We start from the raw sequence: 25,246 nt of genomic DNA, 5'->3' as shown, positions 1-25,246 counted from the left end.
GGTAGTCGATGTAGATCACACCTTGTGAGTCCCAACAAAAGGTGGCCAATACCTTTTTGGCCGTTAGAACCAGTGTACCAGTAGATCTAAAGTGGTCTCACGGTTCCGTTTGTTGTCCAAAGTGAGCAAACGCAGCACCCAAATTTTTGTTCCTTGGACTCTGGTGTGTACCAGTGGATACATGTTTCGTCGATGGTTACGAAACGACGCAAAAACTGTTTCGTATTGCACTTAAAACAGCGTCAAACACTGCTCTGAAGTGGTCTCACGGTTGCGTTTGTTGTTCAAAAAGAGCAAACGCGCACCCATCGCGCAGACAACTTTCTCATTTCATGTCTACTGTCTTAGCTATCTGGCGCATCTTCAATCGGCGTTCTGCCAATACGAGATCGTGGATTTTTGTCACTTTATCCTCCGTTGTGTCCGTTTTTGGGGCACCTGGGCGTGGCTTACCAAAAACGAACGTGCGACCAAGTTGAAACTCGATGAACCAATTTTTGAAGGTCGCCATTGAAGGAGAAGAGTCACCGTACACAGCATTCAAGAGCTCTTTGATTTCGCTGCGCGATTTTCCCTTCAAAACAAGAATTGAATCACAGACCGATATTGCTCTTTCTCCATTTTTATAAAATCCGCGGACACGAGGTCTGTGAAGTTGGCACCCCAAATTTCGAATTTCAAGAAAATAATAAGTGACCATTATTGACCATCGTTTGACCACTATTGACCACAAATATTTTCGTTTTACCACCTTCCGAAAAAAAATTAGAGCAAAAAAACTTTCCGGGGGCCAACTTCACACTAGCCCCCGGGCATCAGAAAACATCTTTTGACATTAAATTTTAACGCATAGACCAGTTTAAACGATTGACCATCCCATAAAATCGATTGACCAACCCATAAAATCACTTGACCACCAAAAAAAAATTTTTTTTTTTTCATTCCTCAAGGTCATGTGTCGGGGGCAAGCAACCAACGTCAGAATATGAAAAAAACATGTCATTTGAAAGCATTTTTGCAGAAATTGGAATTATGATAATTGACCATCTCTCAAAAATGAATGATCAATACATTTGAGAAAAATCTTCGTTTTACCACTTCTCAAAAAGAAGATATAGCCAAAAAACTTTCCGAGGGCCAACTTCATACTACCCCCATCATATGTAGAAACATGTATAAAAAACGTATTTTTGCGAATTTCGCAATTCTAATGGTTGACCATTTCTAAACATCGTATCAACATTATCCTTAACAAAAATCATCGTTTTACCACTTCTCAAAAAGAAGATATAGCCAAAAAACTTTCCGAGGGCCAACTTCATACTACCCCCATCATATGTAGAAACAGAAATACGTATAAAAAACGTATTTTTGCGAATTTCGCAATTCTAATGGTTGACCATTTCTAAACATCGTATCAACATTATCCTTAACAAAAATCATCGTTTTACCACTTCCAAAATTATAGTTTTTATTGAATCATTTTTTAAAATCTTGGGTACATCAAAATTTAAACTTTTACGAAATGTGTTTTCTTGGAAAAGTTTACGTTTTTTATACATGTTTCTACATATGATGGGGGTAGTATGAAGTTGGCCCTCGGAAAGTTTTTTGGCTATATCTTCTTTTTGAGAAGTGGTAAAACGATGATTTTTGTTAAGGATAATGTTGATACGATGTTTAGAAATGGTCAACCATTAGAATTGCGAAATTCGCAAAAATACGTTTTTTATACATGTTTCTACATATGATGGGGGTAGTATGAAGTTGGCCCTCGGAAAGTTTTTTGGCTATATCTTCTTTTTGAGAAGTGGTAAAACGATGATTTTTGTTAAGGATAATGTTGATACGATGTTTAGAAATGGTCAACCATTAGAATTGCGAAATTCGCAAAAATACGTTTTTTATACATGTTTCTACATATGATGGGGGTAGTATGAAGTTGGCCCTCGGAAAGTTTTTTGGCTATATCTTCTTTTTGAGAAGTGGTAAAACGATGATTTTTGTTAAGGATAATGTTGATACGATGTTTAGAAATGGTCAACCATTAGAATTGCGAAATTCGCAAAAATACGTTTTTTATACGTATTTCTGTTTCTACATATGATGAGGCTAGTATGAAGTTGGCCCTCGGAAAGTTTTTTGGCTATATCTTCTTTTTGAGAAGTGGTAAAACGATGATTTTTGTTAAGGATAATGTTGATACGATGTTTAGAAATGGTCAACCTTTAGAATTGCGAAATTCGCAAAAATACGTTTTTTATACGTATTTCTGTTTCTACATATGATGAGGCTAGTATGAAGTTGGCCCTCGGAAAGTTTTTTGGCTATATCTTCTTTTTGAGAAGTGGTAAAACGATGATTTTTGTTAAGGATAATGTTGATACGATGTTTAGAAATGGTCAACCATTAGAATTGCGAAATTCGCAAAAATACGTTTTTTATACGTATTTCTGTTTCTACATATGATGAGGCTAGTATGAAGTTGGCCCTCGGAAAGTTTTTTGGCTATATCTTCTTTTTGAGAAGTGGTAAAACGATGATTTTTGTTAAGGATAATGTTGATACGATGTTTAGAAATGGTCAACCATTAGAATTGCGAAATTCGCAAAAATACGTTTTTTATACATGTTTCTACATATGATGGGGGTAGTATGAAGTTGGCCCTCGGAAAGTTTTTTGGCTATATCTTCTTTTTGAGAAGTGGTAAAACGATGATTTTTGTTAAGGATAATGTTGATACGATGTTTAGAAATGGTCAACCATTAGAATTGCGAAATTCGCAAAAATACGTTTTTTATACGTATTTCTGTTTCTACATATGATGAGGCTAGTATGAAGTTGGCCCTCGGAAAGTTTTTTGGCTATATCTTCTTTTTGAGAAGTGGTAAAACGATGATTTTTGTTAAGGATAATGTTGATACGATGTTTAGAAATGGTCAACCTTTAGAATTGCGAAATTCGCAAAAATACGTTTTTTATACGTATTTCTGTTTCTACATATGATGAGGCTAGTATGAAGTTGGCCCTCGGAAAGTTTTTTGGCTATATCTTCTTTTTGAGAAGTGGTAAAACGATGATTTTTGTTAAGGATAATGTTGATACGATGTTTAGAAATGGTCAACCATTAGAATTGCGAAATTCGCAAAAATACGTTTTTTATACGTATTTCTGTTTCTACATATGATGAGGCTAGTATGAAGTTGGCCCTCGGAAAGTTTTTTGGCTATATCTTCTTTTTGAGAAGTGGTAAAACGATGATTTTTGTTAAGGATAATGTTGATACGATGTTTAGAAATGGTCAACCATTAGAATTGCGAAATTCGCAAAAATACGTTTTTTATACATGTTTCTACATATGATGGGGGTAGTATGAAGTTGGCCCTCGGAAAGTTTTTTGGCTATATCTTCTTTTTGAGAAGTGGTAAAACGAAGATTTTTCTCAAATGTATTGATCATTCATTTTTGAGAGATGGTCAATTATCATAATTCCAATTTCTGCAAAAATGCTTTCAAATGACATGTTTTTTTCATATTCTGACGTTGGTTGCTTGCCCCCGACACATGACCTTGAGGAATGAAAAAAAAAAAATTTTTTTTTGGTGGTCAAGTGATTTTATGGGTTGGTCAATCGATTTTATGGGATGGTCAATCGTTTAAACTGGTCTATGCGTTAAAATTTAATGTCAAAAGATGTTTTCTGATGCCCGGGGGCTAGTGTGAAGTTGGCCCCCGGAAAGTTTTTTTGCTCTAATTTTTTTTCGGAAGGTGGTAAAACGAAAATATTTGTGGTCAATAGTGGTCAAACGATGGTCAATAATGGTCAGTTATTATTTTCTTGAAATTCGAAATTTGGGGTGCCAACTTCACAGACCTGCGGACACGTCCGATTCCACACGCAGTCAAAATAAAACTACGAGTCCGATTCGGCTGAAATTGCACAATAGTAAATTTCTTCTGCGATAGCGACGCCATCGGGCGGTGACGCTAAGTACTTTTCGGACTGCCCACGGATAATAATATAAGCGACTACGTAACTGAAAGGGTATATCAACTTCGGCTCCGCCCGAGGTTAGATTTCCTTTCTTCTTTTTATTTTAAAGCTAGCTTCGGGTCGACACTGCTATCCCATTGCAGTTAAATGACAGTTTATTTCATGTATAGTTCTCTGTCATAGTTGGCCGATCATTAAGAATCAATAAGAATTTTCTTCAATTAAATAGGAGTTTTTAATCTCATATTTTTAAAAAGTCATGGCTTAATTAAAACATAGTATGATCTACTGATTTCAATAAGAAAACAAGAAAGGAAAGCTAACTTCGGGCGGAGCCGAAGTTTATATAAGTTGAGTCGCCCTTGAAGTTGAGTCACAGTCCGCAGTGACAACACGCATCTTATATTATTAGATATGTAGCGGATCGTATATAGTCGGCCGATCCTTATCTGTTATAAGGCAGCTATATGATATAGACGTCCCGGCCGTTCCGACTTATGTACAGCCTGCAACAGAAAGAAGGGTGTGTGCAAAGTTTTAACTCGAAAGCTTTAAAACTGAGAGACTAGTTTGCGTAGAAACAGACAGACAGACAGACAGGCTCATATCGACTCAAGAGGTGATCCTGATCAAGAATATATATACTTTATAGGGTCGGAGATGTCTCCTTCACTGCGTTGCACACTACGTTTTGACCAAAATTATAATACCCTCTGCAAGGGTATATAAAATCTTCCATAGGAAAATGTTAGAAGCGGAAAAATCAGAGGAAAGAGGAAAAATCATAGAAGCACAAAAATAAATGTAGAAAATCGGAGACTTTGGATGAGTATTCCAAAGATATGGTAACTGCTAGATATAATTTTTTTATTTTAGTTGTACACATACATATACATACTTACAGTGGTACACATACATTTCAAAAATGATATGTACTGAAAACAATGATGGTCAATGCAAGCACATGGCCTATATAATTCAATATATGGTAAAATTTGATCAATTTCTTTTCTTAGGTGTACCTTAGGTGCGGGTGATGGAACCTATGTTTGTTCTGGACTTTGCTTTAGGGGAGCATAAAGGTTATGGTGCAGGTGAAATTTAGCGTGGAGATTTTTTTGCCTTTGGCCTGTGTTACTTAACGATTAGTGTTGATAAAATCTTAAAATTGAATAGTTTCAAAATGTACCTGTTAATATGATCATGTATGTGTAACAATATTGACTGTAGTTTGCCCAAGTTTAAAAGAATAAGGTATGTGCAAAGTTTAAATTCGTAGTTTTAAAATTTGACTTTTAGAAACTTTGGAAACGGTTATATTGCTTATATTGAAGCAAAGGTGTGCCTGAAATAACTGTATAACCGTGTTTGAAGTGCTCACTTCGTTAAGCACTTTTTTCCAACTTAAATAACCTTCTACAAGCGTAAAATATAGAATAATTGATAAAATCCTTGTGTGCGAAAATATACATATTTAGCAAGAGAAATGGTGCTAAATTTATCTTTTCGAATAGTATATTAAAAATAAACATTTTTTTTTTAAAATAAAAACTTACCCAATGTTATATACGGTGCTGCCATACGAGAATCTGAGCTTTGTAAGGCTACATTGCATTCAACATTTGTTCCGATAGCATCTTGGGGGGGAATGCTAATTGTTGAGTCTAGAGGAGCTGCAGTTGCAGATGTTGTTATTGTTTGCTCAGAGAAGTCAGCATTTTCAGGTGTTGTGGTTGTCTTTAATATAAACAATAATAAATGTTAAGCTTATTTGTGTGTATATAAATATACAGACCTTGTCCAAATCATCTAATATATTTTTTTTCGTTGCTGGATCTATAATTTGAAGACGATGCTGATGACGACGTCTACTAGGCTGTACAGACACTGCTTGCGACGGCACAGCAGTTGGTATTACTCCTACCATAGGAGCAACACCTACCTGTCCCATTCCATTACCTGGTCCACCTACGCCAATAACCGTGTTTGCTCCAGCCTGCACTGAGCTTGTAAGCAGTTGCAACTGCGATGATGTAGGCCCTGGGCCACTAAGTGGACCATTTTGTACAGATTGAACTGTTTGCAAAGTGTTCGCTACATTTACGTTTGCATTTACCGTCACGGCACTACGCGAATGTGGTGGTGGCTGTTGCTGAAGAGTTGGCACATATTGGTATTGGTAATAGGGCAAAGGCGGCGCATATTGCATGTGGGATGTGGAAAACGACTGCTGCCGCGGATTATACTGTGTGTATGGTTGTAGAACCATATTTTGGTGGATGCTTTGAGAGTACATAGGTTGGACATGGACATGGCGTGTTCCACTTCCGTTAGAGCCACGTGGAGCATTGGACGACGGTGGTGGTCCACGAAATATCGCACTACTTTGTGGATTTGTTCTAGTGTTTCCGGAGCTGTTGTTTCCCGTTGAAACGTACTGAAAAATGTTGAAATCAATAAGAAACAATTATTTATTTTTATGTATAGATCTTAATAACAAAAATGATTAAATAACAAATATTAAAAATAAAAAAAATTTAAATTGAATTCATTAAAACAACATTTTTTTATTTGAAATTTTTTTTTTACAAATGTTTTATATTACGTACACAGGTTGTTGAGCTATCAGCGTTTTGATACCGACCAACTTAATAAAGACTCCACAATTCAATTTCAATAATTTTATTGGGTCAATTTAACCCCAAAACAACTGCAGCGGCCGATCCCAACCAAAACCGAATATCAAGTGGAAAAACTAAGAGCTTGCGCAGAAGCTCCACCAAAGCTCCCAAAGTTCATACGCAACAAATAATAATAAGCGCATGCGAAACTGGAAGACAAAACAGAGAAGAATATATGCTGATAACAACAGCTGCAGCTATGTATTTTATGATTATTTTTAAATGCATTTTTTGGTGGCTGCTTGGCCCAACACAGGTTTTTGATGTTTCCATTTTTCCCCCGACTAAAAAATATGTACTAAAACAAGAAAGAAAAACTAAGTTTGGGCGGAGCCGTTTCCGATCCATTTCCGATCGTTCAGATATGTCGTCTATAGGATATAGTCGGCCAATGAAATTTGGCAGTTCAAATTACATTGCCCAAAATGGAATCCGTAGCAAGTCCCATCATTCTAACATAAAAGACACCAAACTTATGCCAATTCCGATCGTTCAGTTATATGGCAGCTATAGGATATAGTCGACCGATCCCGGCCGTTTCGACTTATATACTATCTGTAAGGAAAAGGATGTGTGCAAAGTTTCAACTCGATAGTTCTAAAACTGAGAGACTAGTTTGCGTAGAAACCGACAGACAGATAGACAGACAGACAGACAGACAGACAGACGGACAGACGGACAGACGGACATGCTCATATCGACTCAGGAGGTGATCCTGATCAAGAATATATATACTTTATAGGGTCGGAGATGTCTCCTTCACTGCGTTGCACACTTTTGACCAAAATTATAATACCCTCTGCAAGGGTATAAAAAATTATGGCATTTCCGATCAACCAGTTATATGCCAGCAATATTCTTATAAACATCTTATTTTATTTAGTTCCAGTTCAAACAAAAATTTTGAAAAAGGGTTGATGCCAAAACTGAGGTGGCGCAATTTCATTAAAGTTTTTTACAAAAGTTTTAATTCCAAACTATTCCAATGTCTTTTCTTTAAACGAAAACAAGAAAGGTAAGCTAACTTCAGGTGGTCGAAGTTTATACACCCGAGCAGTTAGGAAGCAGCTCATAACGGATCGTATATAGGTGGCCGATCCTTATGAGAATTTAACCATCAGATCAACTTTCTAATAAAAATGTTGGAAATAGCCTCAAGCATCTTTAAGGGGCAGGATGGTTTTATAATATTAGGTTTTTTGGTAATGACACTGGTTTCTTTATTGATTTTTGACGACGATTTTAACATAGTTAGCATTGTCCGATTTAAGTGCTATATAATGTACCGTTGTCTTCAGTGATTTTCTGCCATTTTGATGGTAACTTGTATGCCTTTCCTAAAGAAGTCCTTGTCCCAACTGGCAAAAAAAAACTCGGTGATTCGATTTTCACAATCCTCCCTTGAACTCATTTTTTGTCCATCGAAAAAATTTTATATGGCCAAAAACAGATGGTAATCGCTTGAGGCAATGTCCGGACTATAAGGTGGATGCAGTAACTCTTCCCAACAAACACTTCATAATGGATAATTCCTCTGATATCCCACCATACACTCAGCAACACCTTCTGAGCCGGGATCTTTTACGCTTTATGTTGTCATATGTGATCCATTTTTCATCACCAGTGACCAACCGATCCGAGTCGAGTTTATTACGGTGCAACAAAGATTCAAAGATTGATACACGGTCGAAAAGGTTTTTTTGGGATAACTCATGAGGCACCCATACATAGAGCTTATTTGTTAAATTTTTCGACTTTAAATGCTTATGGACGGTTTCCGTGCTTAGTTGCAGCTCCTCTGCGTTAGTTCTAATAGTCGCTTGACGATTTTTTTTTTATTTCCACCATTTCCACTTCGGGGAACTATCTCCACTTATCTCCTAATCTGTCTACGAGATTCCGCAGCAGTTTTTCCCTGTGCGAAATAAAATTTCTAAATTGCCCGAATTTCGGCGTTTGTGAACTCCATTTCAATCGATTGTAATTTTTTATACAGCATTGCAAAATACGATTATATTTGACTTCACAAGCTAAGCGCGAAATTTAAATGTTTAAACCGGTACCAAACCAAGGTTCATTTATCCATCAAATTTCTTTGTTTTGTTTTAGAAATATTAACAAATATGTCATAGCACTAACCATACAACATAAGACTTCTCATTTCATACAACGAAAATACAACTGTCACTTAAAACGCAATAAATCCAATTCCAATGTTCCAAATGTCTTGAAATTTGGAGGGAAAATCGGTGAATAATGTATCTTTCAAACGCATATACTCACACAAAGATGGCGGCACCAGAAAATGCCCTGGCAGAAAAGTTCGGAAACTTTTGACACACACCTTGTATATGTAATTTCGTAAATATTAGGTTGTCAAAAAAGTCTTGCGGTATTTTCGCTAGTTGGCGCTGAAAGCGCGTTGTTCTTGTTTTATTCGTCGCATCATATTATACCTTTTTGGAATCTCATTTCACTCGCTTACACGTGTTTGATTGATTGTCTTTTCTTTTAATCGTTCGTGAGTTATAGCGTCGCAATCATGGAGCAAAATAAAGAAAAAATTCGGGATATTTTACAGTACTACTTCGATAAAGGAAAAAATGCATCTCAAGCCGCCAATAAAATTTGTGCAGTTTATGGATCCGATACAGTTTCCATTTCCACCGCACAACGATGGTTTCAACGTTTTCGTTCTGGTGTAGAGGTGGTCGAAGATGCGCCACGCTCCGGAAGGCCTGTCGTCAAAAATTGCGCTAAAATCGCTGAATTGGTCGATAGAGACCGGCATAGTGGCAGCCGTAGCATCGGTCAAGAGCTGGGCACGAGTCATCAAACCGTCATAAACCATTTGAAGAAGCTTGGAGTCACTAAGAAGCTCGATGTATGGGTGCAACACTAATTGACGCAAAAAAACATCTTTGACCGTATCGACGCATGCGAATCGCTTCTAAATCGCAACAAAATCGACCCGTTTTTGAAGAGTATGGTGACTGGCGATGAAAAGCGGGTCACTTACGTAAGGCGCAAACGGTCGTGGTCGAAAAGCGGTGAAGTGGCCCAGACGGTGGCCAAGCCTGGATTGACGACCAGGAAGGTTCTTCCGTGTGTTTGGTGGGATTGACAAGGAATAATCCACTATGAGATGCTCCCCTATGGCCAAACGCTATGGCCAAATTCGGACCTGTACTGCCAACAACTGGACCACTTGAAGACAGCACTCATGCAGAAGAGGCCATCTTTGATCAACAGAGACCGAATTGTCTTCCACCAGGACAACGCCAGGCCACACACATCCTTAGTGACGCGCCAGAAGCTCCGGGAGCTCGGATGGGAGGTTCTTTTGCATCCACCGTATAGTCCGGATCTCGCACCAAGTGATTACCACTGTTTCATGGCCTGTGAAAATTGGCTCTCCGAGTTTTTTGCCAAAAGGGAAACGAGCTTCTATGAGAGGGACATTATGAAGTTGGCATCTCGTTGGGAATGCGTCATCGAACAAAACGGCGCATATTTGACTTGAATCGCATTATTGTACCCAATTTTATGAACAATTGAAAATTCAATAAAAATACCGCAAGACTTTTTTGAAAACCTAATATATATGTAAAGCATTTTACAGCTGCCATCTAATCATATTCCTAAATATGTATAAAAAGTATGAAATATTAAAATATATAATATAATATATAATAACATAATGAATACTCCCATTTTCTTAGGGTAGCATGCCTGAAAAGTTACAAAAATCAAAAAATTTAGCTGGCTTCAAAACGAAGTCGAACGCACACCTCTCAGCGACTGAACAACCAAAAACGTTCAAAGAGAATTTGAGCGTAAGAATGAGAGTAAGATTCTCTCTGGGGCCTCCGGGGGCCTGTCGCAAGAAATTTTTGCGTCCATTTTTGTTGTATAAAATGAGAAGTCCATATGTTGTATGGTTAGTGGTTATAGTCAACAATCGATCAATCTATCGTCAACAAATAGATTTGCGATAATCATCATAACTCGGGTATGATACAAAATCTTTAACATTAGCGGGAAATAGATATAAAAATATTTTATTATAAATTTTAAAGTAATCGGTACAATAGTTTTTGATCAATGATGAATTTTGGTAAAATAGCTTCAAAATTTAGCTTTAAAAAAAAAATCGTAAAACCGTATTGCCAACTAATTTAAATTTGGTTTGAAAATCACAGCCATCGACTGGTCGTTAGCTCAAAAATCTTAAAGTGAAGTTTTTATTTATATTACCATAACTCCTCACAATGATAATGGTAGCTTCGCAAAACGTCATGAAGTGGTCATAAAAAATATGCAACGTCGCGTGAGATGGTTAAAATAATAAAGCAGCAACTTAAGCAATTAAGTGCTAACAAAATGTCGAATGAACTAAAAATATAAAATGATCAGGAAATGAAAGGTCAAGCCACAAGCCATAAGTCAAGCAACAATTGAGACTTTATACTTCGAAGGAGTTAAATCGTTTAAGGTTTCCAGGTTAAGGGGGCAGGATGGTTTCAGAGGATGAAAAAAAGCAGATTGTTGCGATTTTTTTTCTCATTTCTGAGTGAATATAATTATTCCATTTTTTTACACGATACATGGCTATATTTAAAGAGTATCTAGGAATTTTTTTGTTAAGTCGGTCGGGCGGAGTCACTTCAAACAAGAAAGGAAAGCTAACTTCGGGCGGAGCCGAAGTTTATATACCCTTGCAGTTGAGTCGCAGTCCGCTAGGTGGCGCCACGCATCTTATATTATTAGATATATAGCGGATCGTATATAGTTGGCCGATCCTTATGAAACTTGGCAAATCGAATTATTTTGCCAAAAGAGGAATGCACTGAAACTCCCATCCTTCTAACTTGAAAAACAACGAAGTTATGGCATTTCCGATCAATCAGTTATATGACAGCTATAGGATATAGACGGCCGATCCTGATGACATTTAGCAGATCATATAAGTTGGCCCAAATTAGAATGCACAGAAAGTCCCATCCTTCTAACTTGAAAAACAACGAAGTTATAGCATTTCCGATCAATCAGTTATATGGCATCTATAGGATATAGTTGGCCGATCCTTATGAAATTCGACAAATCAGATTGTTTTTCCCAAAATAGAATCTCTACCAAATCCCATCTTTCTAACTTAAAAAACACCAAAGTTATGCCAATTTCGATCGTTCTATGACAGCTATAGGATATAGTCGACCGATCCTTACGAAATTTTGTACATAAGATATTTTGGTCAAATATAACATGTGTAGAAACTCCCAACCTTCTAACTTAAAAAACACCAAAGTTATGGCATTTCCGATCAATCAGTTATATGGCAGCTATAGGATATAGTCGACCGATCCCGGCCGTTCCGACTTATATACTGCCTGCAAAGGAAAGAAGGGTGTGTGCAAAGTTTCAACTCGATAGCTCTAAAACTGAGAGACTAGTTTGCGTAGAAACAGACAGACGGACAGACGGACCGACGGACAGACGGACAGACGGACATGCTCATATCGACTCAGGAGGTGATCCTGATCAAGAATATATATACTTTATAGGGTCGGAGAGGTCTCCTTCACTGCGTTGCACACTTTTGACCAAAATTATAATACTCTCTGCAAGGGTATAAAAATTATTATCTTGCGGTGCGTAAAGTCTGGCCTTACAGTGTTATCGGAAATAAAAAAATTGAATTGATTTACTTAAAATATTAGTTTCTTGTGCGGATAAACAAAACCATTTTAAAAAATTTGCGATTTTGAATTTTTGGCGCGGTTGTAAAGTCGGAGGTACCATTTTTACATAAAAATCAGCCCATTATTGCCCGTTAAAATGGTAAAAAAAAAATTTAAAAAAAAAAGCGTTCGTTCATCCGCAAGTATTTATTGTATAAAAGATGTGTGAAAAATTTTATTTAGATCCGAGCATTACTTTTTGAGCTACGTTACGCACCGACTGGAAAGTCGTTTTGAGAAAAACGCGTCTAAAGTTTTAAAAGCAATTGTATATGGTATGTATATGTATAAGTATATGGAGCGAAAGTAACTAGAAAATCGGTATCTTAGAGAGTTTTAGTCCGATCGACATGAAACTTTCACAGGATATTCCTGAGATAATGTTCTATTATATAAAAAATTTGTGAAAAAAAATTTGTTTTAAAGTCTCAAACCATCCTGCCCCCTTAATTATACTTAGTTACTTTTATCAAGATCCTCATTTAAAAAATTTGATAAAGAAAGTAGTTTTTTTTAATTTTTGGTTTTGTTTGTTGCATTAACGGGTATTTTTTAAAAAATAATTATATCATAGGAAATTTAAGCACCAATAAGCTTTTCAATAAAAAGGAGTACCAAATAATATAAAACCAATAAAGTTATAACAGAAATTTTTTTTAGTCAGATTTAAATGTGTTAATATGTGGTGTTAATATTCTTTAGGGATTCCAAACTTTTCAAAAATCCATGTTTCCGTTGATATGTAAGTCCATTTATATATGCAAGGATAGGTCGACCATAATGCCATATAACTGACTGTTGAAAAATGCCATGGCTTTGGCATTTTTGAAGATACTCAAAACTGATGAAAAGCGTGATTACGTAATATATGAACAACTCCGTAAAACAATAAAAATATTACACAACATGATTGATTATAATAAATAGATATAAATGAATCGATATTTGGCCGACATATTTAAAATATCACTAAGACTCAATTTATTAAAAAGAAATTGGCACGAAGAACGATTTTAATCATTTTTCTATGTTTGTAGAGAATAAAAATATAACAAGAAAAGGCGGCGGCTATAGTTGAGTTTCCAGACACTCTTACCCGGTGCACGAATTATCAACCCAGTTTGGGTTAGTTAACCTTTTAAGGGGTTAGGTGGGTTTACTAGGCCAAACAAATGCTATTTTCAATATTTTTTTTATGTAAAAAATGACAAATTTAATTACAACTTTTAAGTTTCTTAAATATACATATTTGAAGAATTTCTGAAATTTTTAAAAAGAAATATTAAACAGTCAGCCATTGAGACGTCATTTCTGATGACCCCTCGGGAAAACCCGGGGGGCTATTTTTTTTAAATAGCTGTGATCAAAGAAAAAAAAATCCTTTCAAGTTCTCGAGAATCGTACAGTTGTTTTCAAAATAATAGGAGTGCCCATTACAAATGTGAAAAACGGTGAAAAAAACTATGTCAATACGATTTAAATTTTTTAAATTTATTTTTTTTAACAAATATGACTTGTATTAAAAAACTTAAAACTAAAAAAAACTTACTTCATTGAATACATACTTAGTAAAAAAAATAAAAAGGGAATAACACCCAATATGGGTTTCTCAAAATAATAGGAGTGTTCAAGCAAACTCGCTCAAAACTTATGAAAATAATATATAACGACAAACTATGGTTATATGAAGTAATTTAATGTTAAATGCAATAAAAAAAACTATAATTAGTACTTCGTGGCACCACCTTTATTGGCTATCACTGCCGCACAGCGCCTTGGCATGGAATCCACCAATTTCTGGCATCTTTCGGGACTAATCGAGGTCCAAGAGGCCTTTACAATTTCCCAAAGCTCGGAAACATTAGTTGGGTGCCTTTGTGCGACCGCCTTTTTAACGTCTGTCCACAAATTTTCGATCGGATTCAGATCGGGAGACTGGGCGGGCCATTCTAGTACTGCAATCTTATTTTCTGCAAACCACTTCTTAGCCACTTTACTTGTGTGCTTTGGGTCATTGTCTTGCTGGAAGACCCAAAGCAGTGGCATTTCTTCGCTAGCATAAGGCAGCATTGTTTCCTGCATTATTTGGACATATCCAGGACCATCCATAATATTTTTAATCCAATATATGGGACCTACGCCATAATACGAGAAACATGCCCATATCATTATATTATGTCCGCCATGTTTAATCGTTTTAATGCAATATTTGGCATTAAATTCGGTGTTAGGTGGTCTTCTAACGTATTGTCGAGATCCTTTCCCACCATAAAGGACTATTTTCGACTCATCCGACCACAAGATGTTACGCCATTTTTCAACTGACCAGTTGACATGGCTCTTTGCAAATTTCATTCTTGCGGCTATGTGCTTCTTGGTGTGGAATGGAATTTTCCGTGGACTGTGGGCTTTCAAATTTTGCTTCTTTAAAAGACGACTTATTGTTGGGATACTTGCGTCCAAGTTAAGCTCATCCTTAATTTCTTTGCAGCTTGCAAAAGGATGCTTTTTGGAGTACCTTGCGACACGTGTAGCCAGTTTATCGGCTAGAACTTGGGGTCGGCCGCGGGTTTCCGTCTTGGGTGAAAATTTTATTGCATTTCGGATCATGGAAGCACCGTATCCAATTATTTTTTGCACTTCCTTGTACGTTTTCCCACTTGAAATCAAGTTTTTGATCAACTCACGCCGCTCAGGTGTGCAGTGTTTGCCACGACCCATTGCTTTAAGTTTTCGATCTTAAACGTTAAATTTGTAGTTGGAAATTAATCTTTCTATACTTTTAAACCGTTTTTTTAAGAATAATTACCTATTTTTTCGCTCTGAGCAGATTAAAATGCCACACTCCTATTATTTTGATGAACGCAAAATGAAGTTTGTTTACGAATTTGCGTAATTCTCAGAAAACGAAGATAGTAAAACGAAAAAATAACGGTACCTTAGAATGTGTACCCATAAACAAATTTGGAAAAAGAAATAAAATTGAAAAAAATGAACGCCTAACATTGCTACAGAAGGGACAAGTGCATATGCAAAAGCACTCCTATTATTTTGAAAACAGCTGTATCTCGAAAGCCTTGTCCGAGAAATCTTGTCAACGGACTTTAAAAACATAGTTTTGAGAAAAACGCGTTTAAAATTTGCGCTCTGCCTATACCTGACCTCGAGCGTGCACCTTTTCACGGCTTTATCTCCAAAACTTTTATTCGAATCGACTTGAAAATTTTTTCAGTCTTTTTCTTACTTTTTCGAAACATTTTTTTAAACTGCCGATAAAAACATATGCAATTTTTTGGGACGATAGAGGGCTTGGAAACAATTTGAAACAAACTTAATCTGCGCTTCATTCATAGGAAATCTTATAGCTCTATATATTATAGTCTCTGAGATCCTCACATTTTTACATGCTGATGACGGACATGCTGATCAAGAATATATGGGATATATTCTTTATGGGGTCGGAGATAATTCCTTCTCCCACGTACATTCACAAGAATATAATATAACCATGTACTCTACGACAACCGGATATAAATACACTTGGTTTTATTGTATTAATTACTCAAGGTAAAAAAAAAAATCTCAAGGTAAAACATTTGCGGACGTACTCCAATTCTAGTGCAATAAACAAGATTTTTTTAAATAAATATAATATTTAATATTTTTAAATTAATATTTTATGATCGATGTAACTTTTATAAATGTTTTATTATTTTCGAAGGGTGAAAAACCTTTTTTAATTTTTTTTATTTGAAAAATGAGTGTTTTGAGTATTTTAAGGGGGCAGGATGTTTTTAGAGGCTGAAAAAAAACAGATTTTTGCGATTTTTTTTCATTTCTGAGTGAATACAATTATTTAATTTTTACACGATACATGGCTATATTTGGAGAGTATCTAGGAATTTTTTTGTTAAGAAATAATTATTTTTTATCCCGTGACGGGCAGTAGGGCGGAGTCACTTCAAAAAATTATTATCTTGCGGTGCATAAGTCTGGCCTTACAGTGTTATCGGAAATACAAAAATTGAATTGATTTACTTAAAATATTAGTTTCTTGTGCGGATGAACGAAACCCATTTTAAAAAATTTGCGATTTTGAATTTTTGGCGCGGTTGTAAAGTCGGAGGTACCATTTTTACATAAAAATCAGCCCGTTAAAATGGTAAAAAAAAAATTTAAAAAAAAAAAAGCGTTCGTTCATCCGCAAGTATTTATTGTATTAAAGATGTGTGAAAAATTTTATTTAGATCCGAGCATTACTTTTTGAGTTACGTTACGCACCGACTTAAAAAAGTCGTTTTGAGAAAAACGCGTCAAAAGTTTTAAAAGCAATTGAAAGTATATGGATAGAAAGAAACTAAAAAATCGGTATCTCATCGAACTTTAGTCCAATCGATATGAAACTTGCACAGGATATTCCTGAGATAATGTTCGATTATATAAAAAATTTCTGAAAAAAAATTTTTTTTGAAGTCTCAAACCATCCTGCCCCGTTAAACGTACCTAGGAAAACACTTATATTATTTATAAAAGAATGGGACTTTTTTATTATTATGGTATTTTATTTTTATTTTTTCGCTTAGAGAATAATGATAAAAAATAAAAATCAATACATTATCATTTTGTGACTTTTAAATAAAATTCATAATGATTACGGTCCCTGTAATAAACTAATTTTAAGATACTAAATAAATATAAATAAAGCAAGAAAAGAAAGCTATCTTCGGGCGGAGCCGAATTTTATATACCCTTGCAGTTAAGAGGCAGCTTTTATTATTATATGTATAAATATCGGATCGAATATAGTTGGCCGATCCTTATGAAAATTACATTGATTCGATAATCAATTTTGGAATAAAAATGTTCCCCCCCTAGCCTCTTTAAAAATAACAAGGTTGTGCCATTTCCGATCGTTCAGTTATATGGCAGCTATAGGACATAGTCGTCCGATCCTTATGAAATTTGGCAAATCCGATTATTTTGTCCAAAATAAATATGTACCAAGTCCCATCTTCATAACTTAAAAAACACCAAAGTTATGCCAATTCCGAATTTAGCCATATTTATATTTTTTATAACATATGTGAAAATTCTCAACCGTCTAACTTAAAAAACACCGAAGTTATGGCATTTCCGATCATTCAGTTATATGACAGCTATAGGATATAGTCGACCGATCCCGGCCGTTCCAACTTATATACAACCTGCAAGGAAAAGAAGGATGTGTCCAAAGTTTCAACTCGATAGCTCTAAAATTGAGAGACTAGTTTGCGTAGAAACCGACAGACGGACATGCTCATATCGATTCAGGAGGTGATCTGATCAAGAATATATATACTTTATAGGGTCGGAGATGTCTCCTTCACTGCGTTGCACACATTTGACCAAAATCATAATACCTCTGCAAGGGTATACAAAATTTAAGTTTTTCAAATCATTTTTCCTAACCACGGATTTTCTAATTTACCTCTGCTGTTGAAGTTTGGAAATTATTATTTGATACCATATTACTGTTCTTGAGATCGTGTTTCCTAATAGTATCAACACAACTGACGCTAACGCCGACGATGTTCTTATTGTTCATGTAGGTTCCTGATGTTGTCGGGCCGAGAGCAATGCTCAATGGTGTTCCAATGTGCGAGGTAGGCAACGATAATTTGTTTTTTTTTGACGATCCAGTGTAATTATCTGCCCCATTTCCTGCTCCAGAAATAGAGCTCGTTGCAACGAGAGTTGCTGAATTAATATTGCAACCACTGCTCGTCATATCTGGTACGCTTAAAAATCGAACATTCCCTTCAACACTTCCAGTTAACGTTCTGTGATTTGACAAATTAAAAATGGCTGGTGAATTTAAATCACCAGAATTTGTTTGACCGTTAAAAATGACTGTTGACTGTTGGGATCCTGATGGTCCTGATCTGTTTACAATATTAGAAAAGTTTTGTAGCTGCTGATGCGACTGTTGAATGTGATGAGATGGTTGTTGTTTATGTGACAGGTTGGTGTTTGGAAGGCCATTCTGGGCTGTTGTCTTAAGAATTGAGACCACACTGTACGCCTTGCTTATATGAAACTGAGTCTGCAATGTTGCATGACTTTTCATCTGCTGTAGAGGCTGTTGAAGGGATTGTTGCTTATAGGATTGCACCTGTGTAGCATACTGTTTAGGCTTTTTATTGGATGATAAAATCTATAACAGATTACAAAAACGGGAATGATGCTGGATTTTGTATTATCAAGATAAATTTACAAAATATAAGAATGATAAATATGAAAAATAATGGTATAATAAATATTACAAAAATCAGATAAATTAGAAGAAAATTAGGTAAAAAAGTACAATTTAATACGCGGAAATATTAAAAAAAAAAAAATGGAATTAAACTGTTTATGAGAATCATTTTACCTTCTTAAAGGAGTTAGAAAGCTAACTCAAACAAACAAAAAAAATTTTAATTTTGCACAAGCTTTTTTCTTTTAGTGTTAAAAGAAAATTGTGCCTAATTTTCTTTGAGGGGGTCATGCCGTATTAAATTACAATTTCTAGGGTATTGTTTTTTTGGTGAGTTAAAAAAAAAAACAAGAAAGGAAAGTTAACTTCGGGCGGAGCCGAAGTTTATATACCCTTGCAGTTGAATCGCAGTCCGCTAGGTGGCGCCACGCACCCTATATTATTAGATATATGGCGGATCGTATATATTCCGATCCTTATGCAATTTGGCATATCGGATTATTTTGCCCAAAGAGGAATCCACTGAAACTCCCATCCTTCGAACTTCAAACAACGAAGTTATGGCATTTCCGATCAATCAGTTATATGGCAGCTATAGGATATAGTCGACCGATCCCGGCCGTTCCGACTTATATACTGCCTGCAAAGGAAAGAAGGGTGTGTGCAAAGTTTCAACTCGATAGTTTTAAAACTGAGAGACTAGTTTGCGTAGAAACAGACAGACAGACAGACGGACATGCTCATATCGACTCAGGAGGTGATCCTGATCAAGAATATATATACTTTATAGGGTCGGAGATGTCTCCTTCACTGCGTTGCCCCCTCAGAACATTTTATTATTTAAACAAAAACATGTCCTAATTACGGTTGAAATTTAATAAATCTTGGTTTTATTTAAACATGGTCAAAAGAATTTAATGATCCGTACATAACTAAAACGTTATATACATCATTGGTCCGTCCGATCATTAGGACTTAATTAGGATGCACATCACCTATCCTCTTACTATAGTAAACTTAACTTGTATTAATCAACCAATTTTATTAATTACCATCACTAACAACCTGTAGAACAAAGCTGGGTGTCGTGTTTCTATATAATCTCATGAATGGAAATGTAGACAGCCAGCATTTATTAACTCGCTAAAATTTTAATGTTCTTAGTAGAAGAACTAGAAACTTTCGTCCCCTACTCCTCAGCCATTGTAATTCGACATATGCCCAACACGATCTGTTCAGGGTATTATGTGCGGACTTAAAATGGTCTCTACCATATCTTATTAGCATGCTCTACGTTTAACCTAAAACCTTTTATCTACCTCTTACTGCTCTTACTATCTCGAATCTTTCCCCGCGATTCGTACGTTATGCGGCAGTGTCCCTCCGTTGGTTGGGCGTACACAGCGGGAACCGCGCCAATTTAATACTAATTTTATTTTTTTGTACATTCCTTAGTATTTCTAATAATCAAAAACAGTCTTACTGGTACTATAATTTCATTTTAGATATTTATTTAAAACCTTTTTATAAAATACCCTCCTCAGCATCGACACAAAAATTGACAATTGAAATTGAAATGCCTGTTCAGCTATCAGCGTTTCGATACCGACCGAAATAATAAGACGAGGTTCAATTTGTATTTCAATTGTATCGCGGCCGATCCAAACAATGCCGAATATACAAGTGCATAAACTCCCAAAGTGCATGCGCTACAAAAGAACAACCAAGCGCATGCGTATCTGGGAGAACCAAAGAATATGGAACAGCTGATAACAGGAAATAAGTGGACCGCTGTGGCTAGTTACACTGAGACAATTAATTAGTAATAATTGCGCCATTCGATGCTGGCACAAATCCCAACAATGCCTCCCCAAATTCGATTGTATCTTATTGACAATGTATCTATAAAATGTTTTGATTAAAACCTTAAGCGTTGAATGATATGGCAAAGATCTGAATATTATCTGAATTTACGAGGGTGTCCTTATAAGTACTTAGCCTGCTAAAGAAAAAAACGGCGTTCTGCCAATACGAGATCGTGGATTTTTGTCACGTTATCCTCCGGTATGACCGTTTGAACCAATTTTTGACAGTCTCCATCGAAGAGTCGGTGTACACAGCATCCAAGCGCTATTTGATTTCGCTGCGCGATATCCATTTCAAAAACAATTACACACGCAGTCAAAAAAAAAATACGAATCCGATTCGGCTGAAATTTTGACAGTAGCCGTCTACGAGAATGTATTACACGATAGTAAATTTTTCTTGCGATGGTGACGCCGGGCGGTGAGGCTTATCGGACTGCCCTCGTAAAGCAAAACACAAGTCTAGCAGCCGAGGGATATATCAAACATGCCCGCAGTGAAGTTATGGTGCGTAGTCAGTAAAAGGTATGGTGAATTATCAAAATTATCCACATTAGTTCTGTAATATTAAAGTCACTCAGAGCTATCAGCTGGTCGCAATCAGGCTTTATATGAGAAACGGATTATATATAGGGCAAGTGATGGCAGTATGTGCACGGTTTGGACGAAGTTTTTTTACACACCTACTAAGAATTTCAAATAAAAACAAGAAAGGAAAGCTCGGGCGGGGCTGAATACCCTTGCATTTAGGTAACAGCTTATATTATTTTATATACATCCAATTGTACATAGTTTGCCGATCTAATAAGACTTTCGCCATCAATTTTCTAATAAAAATGTTGGAAACCGTTCCAAGCACCTTTAAAAATTCCTGGGTTTCCAAAATCCTATTTTCTCAGAGTTGCTATAAATTTACATTAAAAAAGATATAAAGCGCATGGTATTTTTTTGGCGCGGTCCCCAACCGGCCGAGGGACGCTTCCGCATAACGTACGGATCGTGGGGATAGATCCGAAATAGTTTAAGATCAGTGTAGGAGTAATATATCACGAGGAAGAGTGTTGCACAGATAAGGCGTTTAGAATATACGGGATTTATGATTGTTAGTGAAGCAAAGTGACAAAATGTGGTAGAGACCATTGTACTCCGAACATAATACCCTGAACGGATCGTGTTGGGCATATGCCGAATTACAATGCCTGAAGAGTAGGGAACGAAAGTTTCTAGTCCTTCTACTAGGAACGTTAAAATTTACGCGTGTTAGTAAATGCTGGCTGTTTTCATTTCCATAAATACGATTATATAGAAACATGACACCCAGCATTGTTCTACGGTTTGTTAATGATGGTAAGATGATTAATAGTCATAGTCAAGAATCAGACGGATAAATGATGTATATACCTTTTTTGTTATGTTCGGGTCATTAAATTCTTTTGACCACCTTTTAATAAAACCAAGCACACCCATAGCTTTATTAACCATGGTAGATATACGGTCGGGAAATTTAAGTTTCAAATCTAATAGGACACCCAGATCGTTACCCTGAGTTAATCGTTCTAAGGCGTTCCCATAGAGAAAGTATATAGCCTGGTGAGGACTAGATCGATAAAATGACATGAGTTTACATTTCGATCTATTATGCTTTGGGTTATTTGCTAAACACTAATTTTGAAATTTATCCCAATCGAATTGAAGCATAGACTGGGCACTAGTGCATTTATACTGAAGACAAAGCTTAAGGGGTTTGGTGGCTTTGGCAGCTTCAAACTAATCGATTTTTTTTTATAAAATTCTACGGAATCACGAGAACATTCTCCAAAATTTTCAAGTCGATTCGAATAAAAGTTTCGGAGATAAAGCCCTGAAAAGGTGGACGCTCGAGGTCTGGTATAGGCAGAGCGGAAACTTTAAACGCGTTTTTCTCAAAACTATGTTTTTAAAGTCTGTTGTCACGATTTCTCGGAAACTATTCAACCGATCTTGATCAAATTATGCATAGGCCTTCGAAACGAATCTCGAGAAATTGAACGAAGGATGTTTTTTTTCGTTGATTTTTTATTTTCGTAAAACAAAAAAATGGTTTAAAAAATTTTACCAAGATTTGATTTTTTTTGCAAAAAAGTCTCCCAAAAATCCAATTTTTTCTTTTTTTTCCTTTGTTCAGTTTCTAGTTTTAGGTATATACTAAAAGAAAATATTTAGTTTTTTCATTTCGGATGGTTCTGTCGGGAACTGTGCTATCAACGCGAAACCACCTTTTTTCCGAGGGGTCACCAGAAATGAAGTCTTAATGGCTGACTGTTTAATATTTCTTTCTGAAAATTTCAGAAACTGTTCAGAGGAGTACTTGCTTTTATCAAGCGCTGCACTATGGGGAATTTGCCCGATTTTGTGGAATAAATGTATTTTTTAAAAGTATGCCGATTTTAATTTTTTTTATTTTAATGTATTAAGAAAACATCAAACTTTTTTTAACATACCGGAAATGTTAACTTAACAGTCTAGTATTTAAATACCAACTGTTAAAGCCATATGTTGCAACCGCATGTTGATCGATAACATTTGGCTTAAATTTGAAGCTCATTTTCAATTCTTAAATTCTTGAACAAACCACAATAAAACAGTGACATTTAAAGTGAATTTGAATTCTTCAGGTATGTACTTTGTGTAAGTACTAATATTTTGCTTAATATGTGCGTCCAACTATTCTAACAATTTGTAACTGTAGCAGGTGATGTTTTTGTTTGGGTTTTGGAAAGAAAGTTAAACTTTCAATAGAGTTTAAAAAAAATGTTCAAAATAGTTCAGTGAGTGTCTATATCCATGTTGTAGAGTCATTCATTGTGAATTCGGGACATATTGTCTTATTGTGCGCTGGGCGCGACTTTTCGCAAAATTTCATTTTTTAGAAACCAACCTCTCAATCAGCAACGCAGCCCTGCTGGATGTATGGCGTCGGCAGAGGGGTTTCGCAGAAAAGAAACATGCTGTGTTAACTTTTGTAAGCGAGCAAGTTGATCCCAATATTTTGGAATTAAATCAAAGGGTCTTAAGAGAAAAAGCCCGTATTTTTTTCCGTAATTTATCACGAAACTGGCGAAAATGCCAGAGGAAGATGGACAAGTTTACGACAAAATATTCAAAGTGGATGGAAGGCCATCTTTGCTTAAACTTGATTGGAAATGCAAGCAAAGGAAAATCAATGAAAAAAAACGCTGGACGTCCAAAAATATCCTTTTGCTTAAAAGGTGCAAGAAGGAAACGTAATGATGCTAACTGTCTCTCAGCGGCCCAAAAGCATAATGTTGGTTTGCTGGTTCAAGCAGCAGGGGTAGCAGCTCGAAGGAATAAGCTCAACGATCTTGCATTTATATTGCAGTTACTAGCGTTTAATCCTGCAAAAGCCAAAATGCTTAGGAAACTGCTAAGCAATCCTGTTGAGCAGCCTGTGCGATCTTCGACAGAGGAGGCATTAGCTTGCAGAGTCCAGAAATAATTATTATAAATCGGACAGACTTCACCATGCGAGAAAGCACAGCCGAATCTCCAACTTCACAGATGTTTTCCAGAGAGCCATGGATACTTCAGACCCCATAATTTCATCAATGAATTTAAAGAAGCGCGTCCAAAAGCATAAGCGACTTTCCCTTCCACCAGAAGTCATTGCATTATTATTATGCGAATATGAACCTGGCGACGAATCTTTAGATGTTGATGAATATGAGGAAGATAATGAATACGATGTTTTATATAATATTGAAATTGATAATGAAGAAAATATACATTAAAATTGGATTTAAACATAATTTTTTTCTTAAATTAAAAAATTTTTTTTTAAATTAAAAATTATGGAGGGGGGGTGGGGGTGCTTTTCACTTTCCAACAGGTGTGTAAAATTATTTAGAACACTAAAAAAAAAAAAAACCTCACTAAAATATCTTATATAGTTCGCGAGTTATTAATTTATTCCACAAAATCGGGCAAATTCCCCATAGTGCGCTGGTCAAAAGAGTTTGATGATCCACCACTAAAACGTTGTATATCTCTTTGGTTCGACCGATCCTGGAATACTGTTAATGCGTTTGGGGTCCGCAGTATATGGTTCATCAAAGAAGTATTGAATCAGTGCAAAAGCAGTTTCTTTTATTTGCCTTAAAATATTTAAACTGGGACTCAGATGGTTTTCTTCCACCATATCGTTGTCGGCTAAAGTTATTAGACCTGCCACCATTGCAGGGACGTCGTACTTGTGCTGGGACCATGCTCCTTCGTAAAATCATTCTCGGTCAAGTTGAAACTTGAAAGACTTGAAACTTTTACTCGAAAAGATAGTTTTTTCTGTTCCAAACAGGTCAACCAGGTCCTCCCGACCCCTTTGGTTACCAATTTGCAGATCTAATTTTGCTGATAATTTTCGCGTTATCTGTAAAAATTATAACCTATTGTCACATTTATATTCCCCTGAATTATCCCTAGGTGTAATAAAATATAAATTGATTGTTTTTCTAATTAATTATGAGCCTAACTCTTAATTATAATTAATTTTATAAATATATTATAATATAAATATTTTATAAATAACTGTTAATTGCTACATTCAATAAATACAAATACATAACAATGTCGCAGCTATGTCCTTTTTTTTCGAACCGTGGCCAGAATCAATCTGATGAGCAATGATTTCACCGATGCTCCTGAAGCATCTAAGAAAAAAATGCCCCCAGCTCCCC

The 25,246-nt window shown here is 35.9% G+C and overlaps 1 protein-coding gene across 2 annotated transcripts in view; it reads right to left on the bottom strand.

Annotated features, from left to right (window-relative positions):
- LOC6501774 (eukaryotic translation initiation factor 4 gamma 3) overlaps positions 1-25,246 on the bottom strand; it is an 81,087-nt gene that overhangs the window by 38,241 nt on the left and 17,600 nt on the right. Inside the window, exons 4-6 of one of the 2 annotated variants that reach the window (XM_032452158.2) lie at positions 17,884-18,609; positions 5,790-6,431; positions 5,551-5,731 (exon numbers count right to left, since the gene is read on the bottom strand). In XM_032452158.2, the coding sequence (XP_032308049.1) occupies positions 5,551-5,731; positions 5,790-6,431; positions 17,884-18,609 (1,549 nt within the window). The remainder of the gene's footprint in view (positions 1-5,550; positions 5,732-5,789; positions 6,432-17,883; positions 18,610-25,246) is intronic. The other variant, XM_032452159.2, reaches the window with a different exon arrangement.

Source organism: Drosophila ananassae, assembly GCF_017639315.1.
Source record: "Drosophila ananassae strain 14024-0371.13 chromosome 4 unlocalized genomic scaffold, ASM1763931v2 tig00000054, whole genome shotgun sequence".
Taxonomy (NCBI): Eukaryota; Metazoa; Arthropoda; class Insecta; order Diptera; family Drosophilidae; genus Drosophila; species Drosophila ananassae.
The sequence above is the reverse complement of the archived record's forward strand: the minus strand, read 5'-3'. Positions and strand labels throughout refer to the sequence as shown.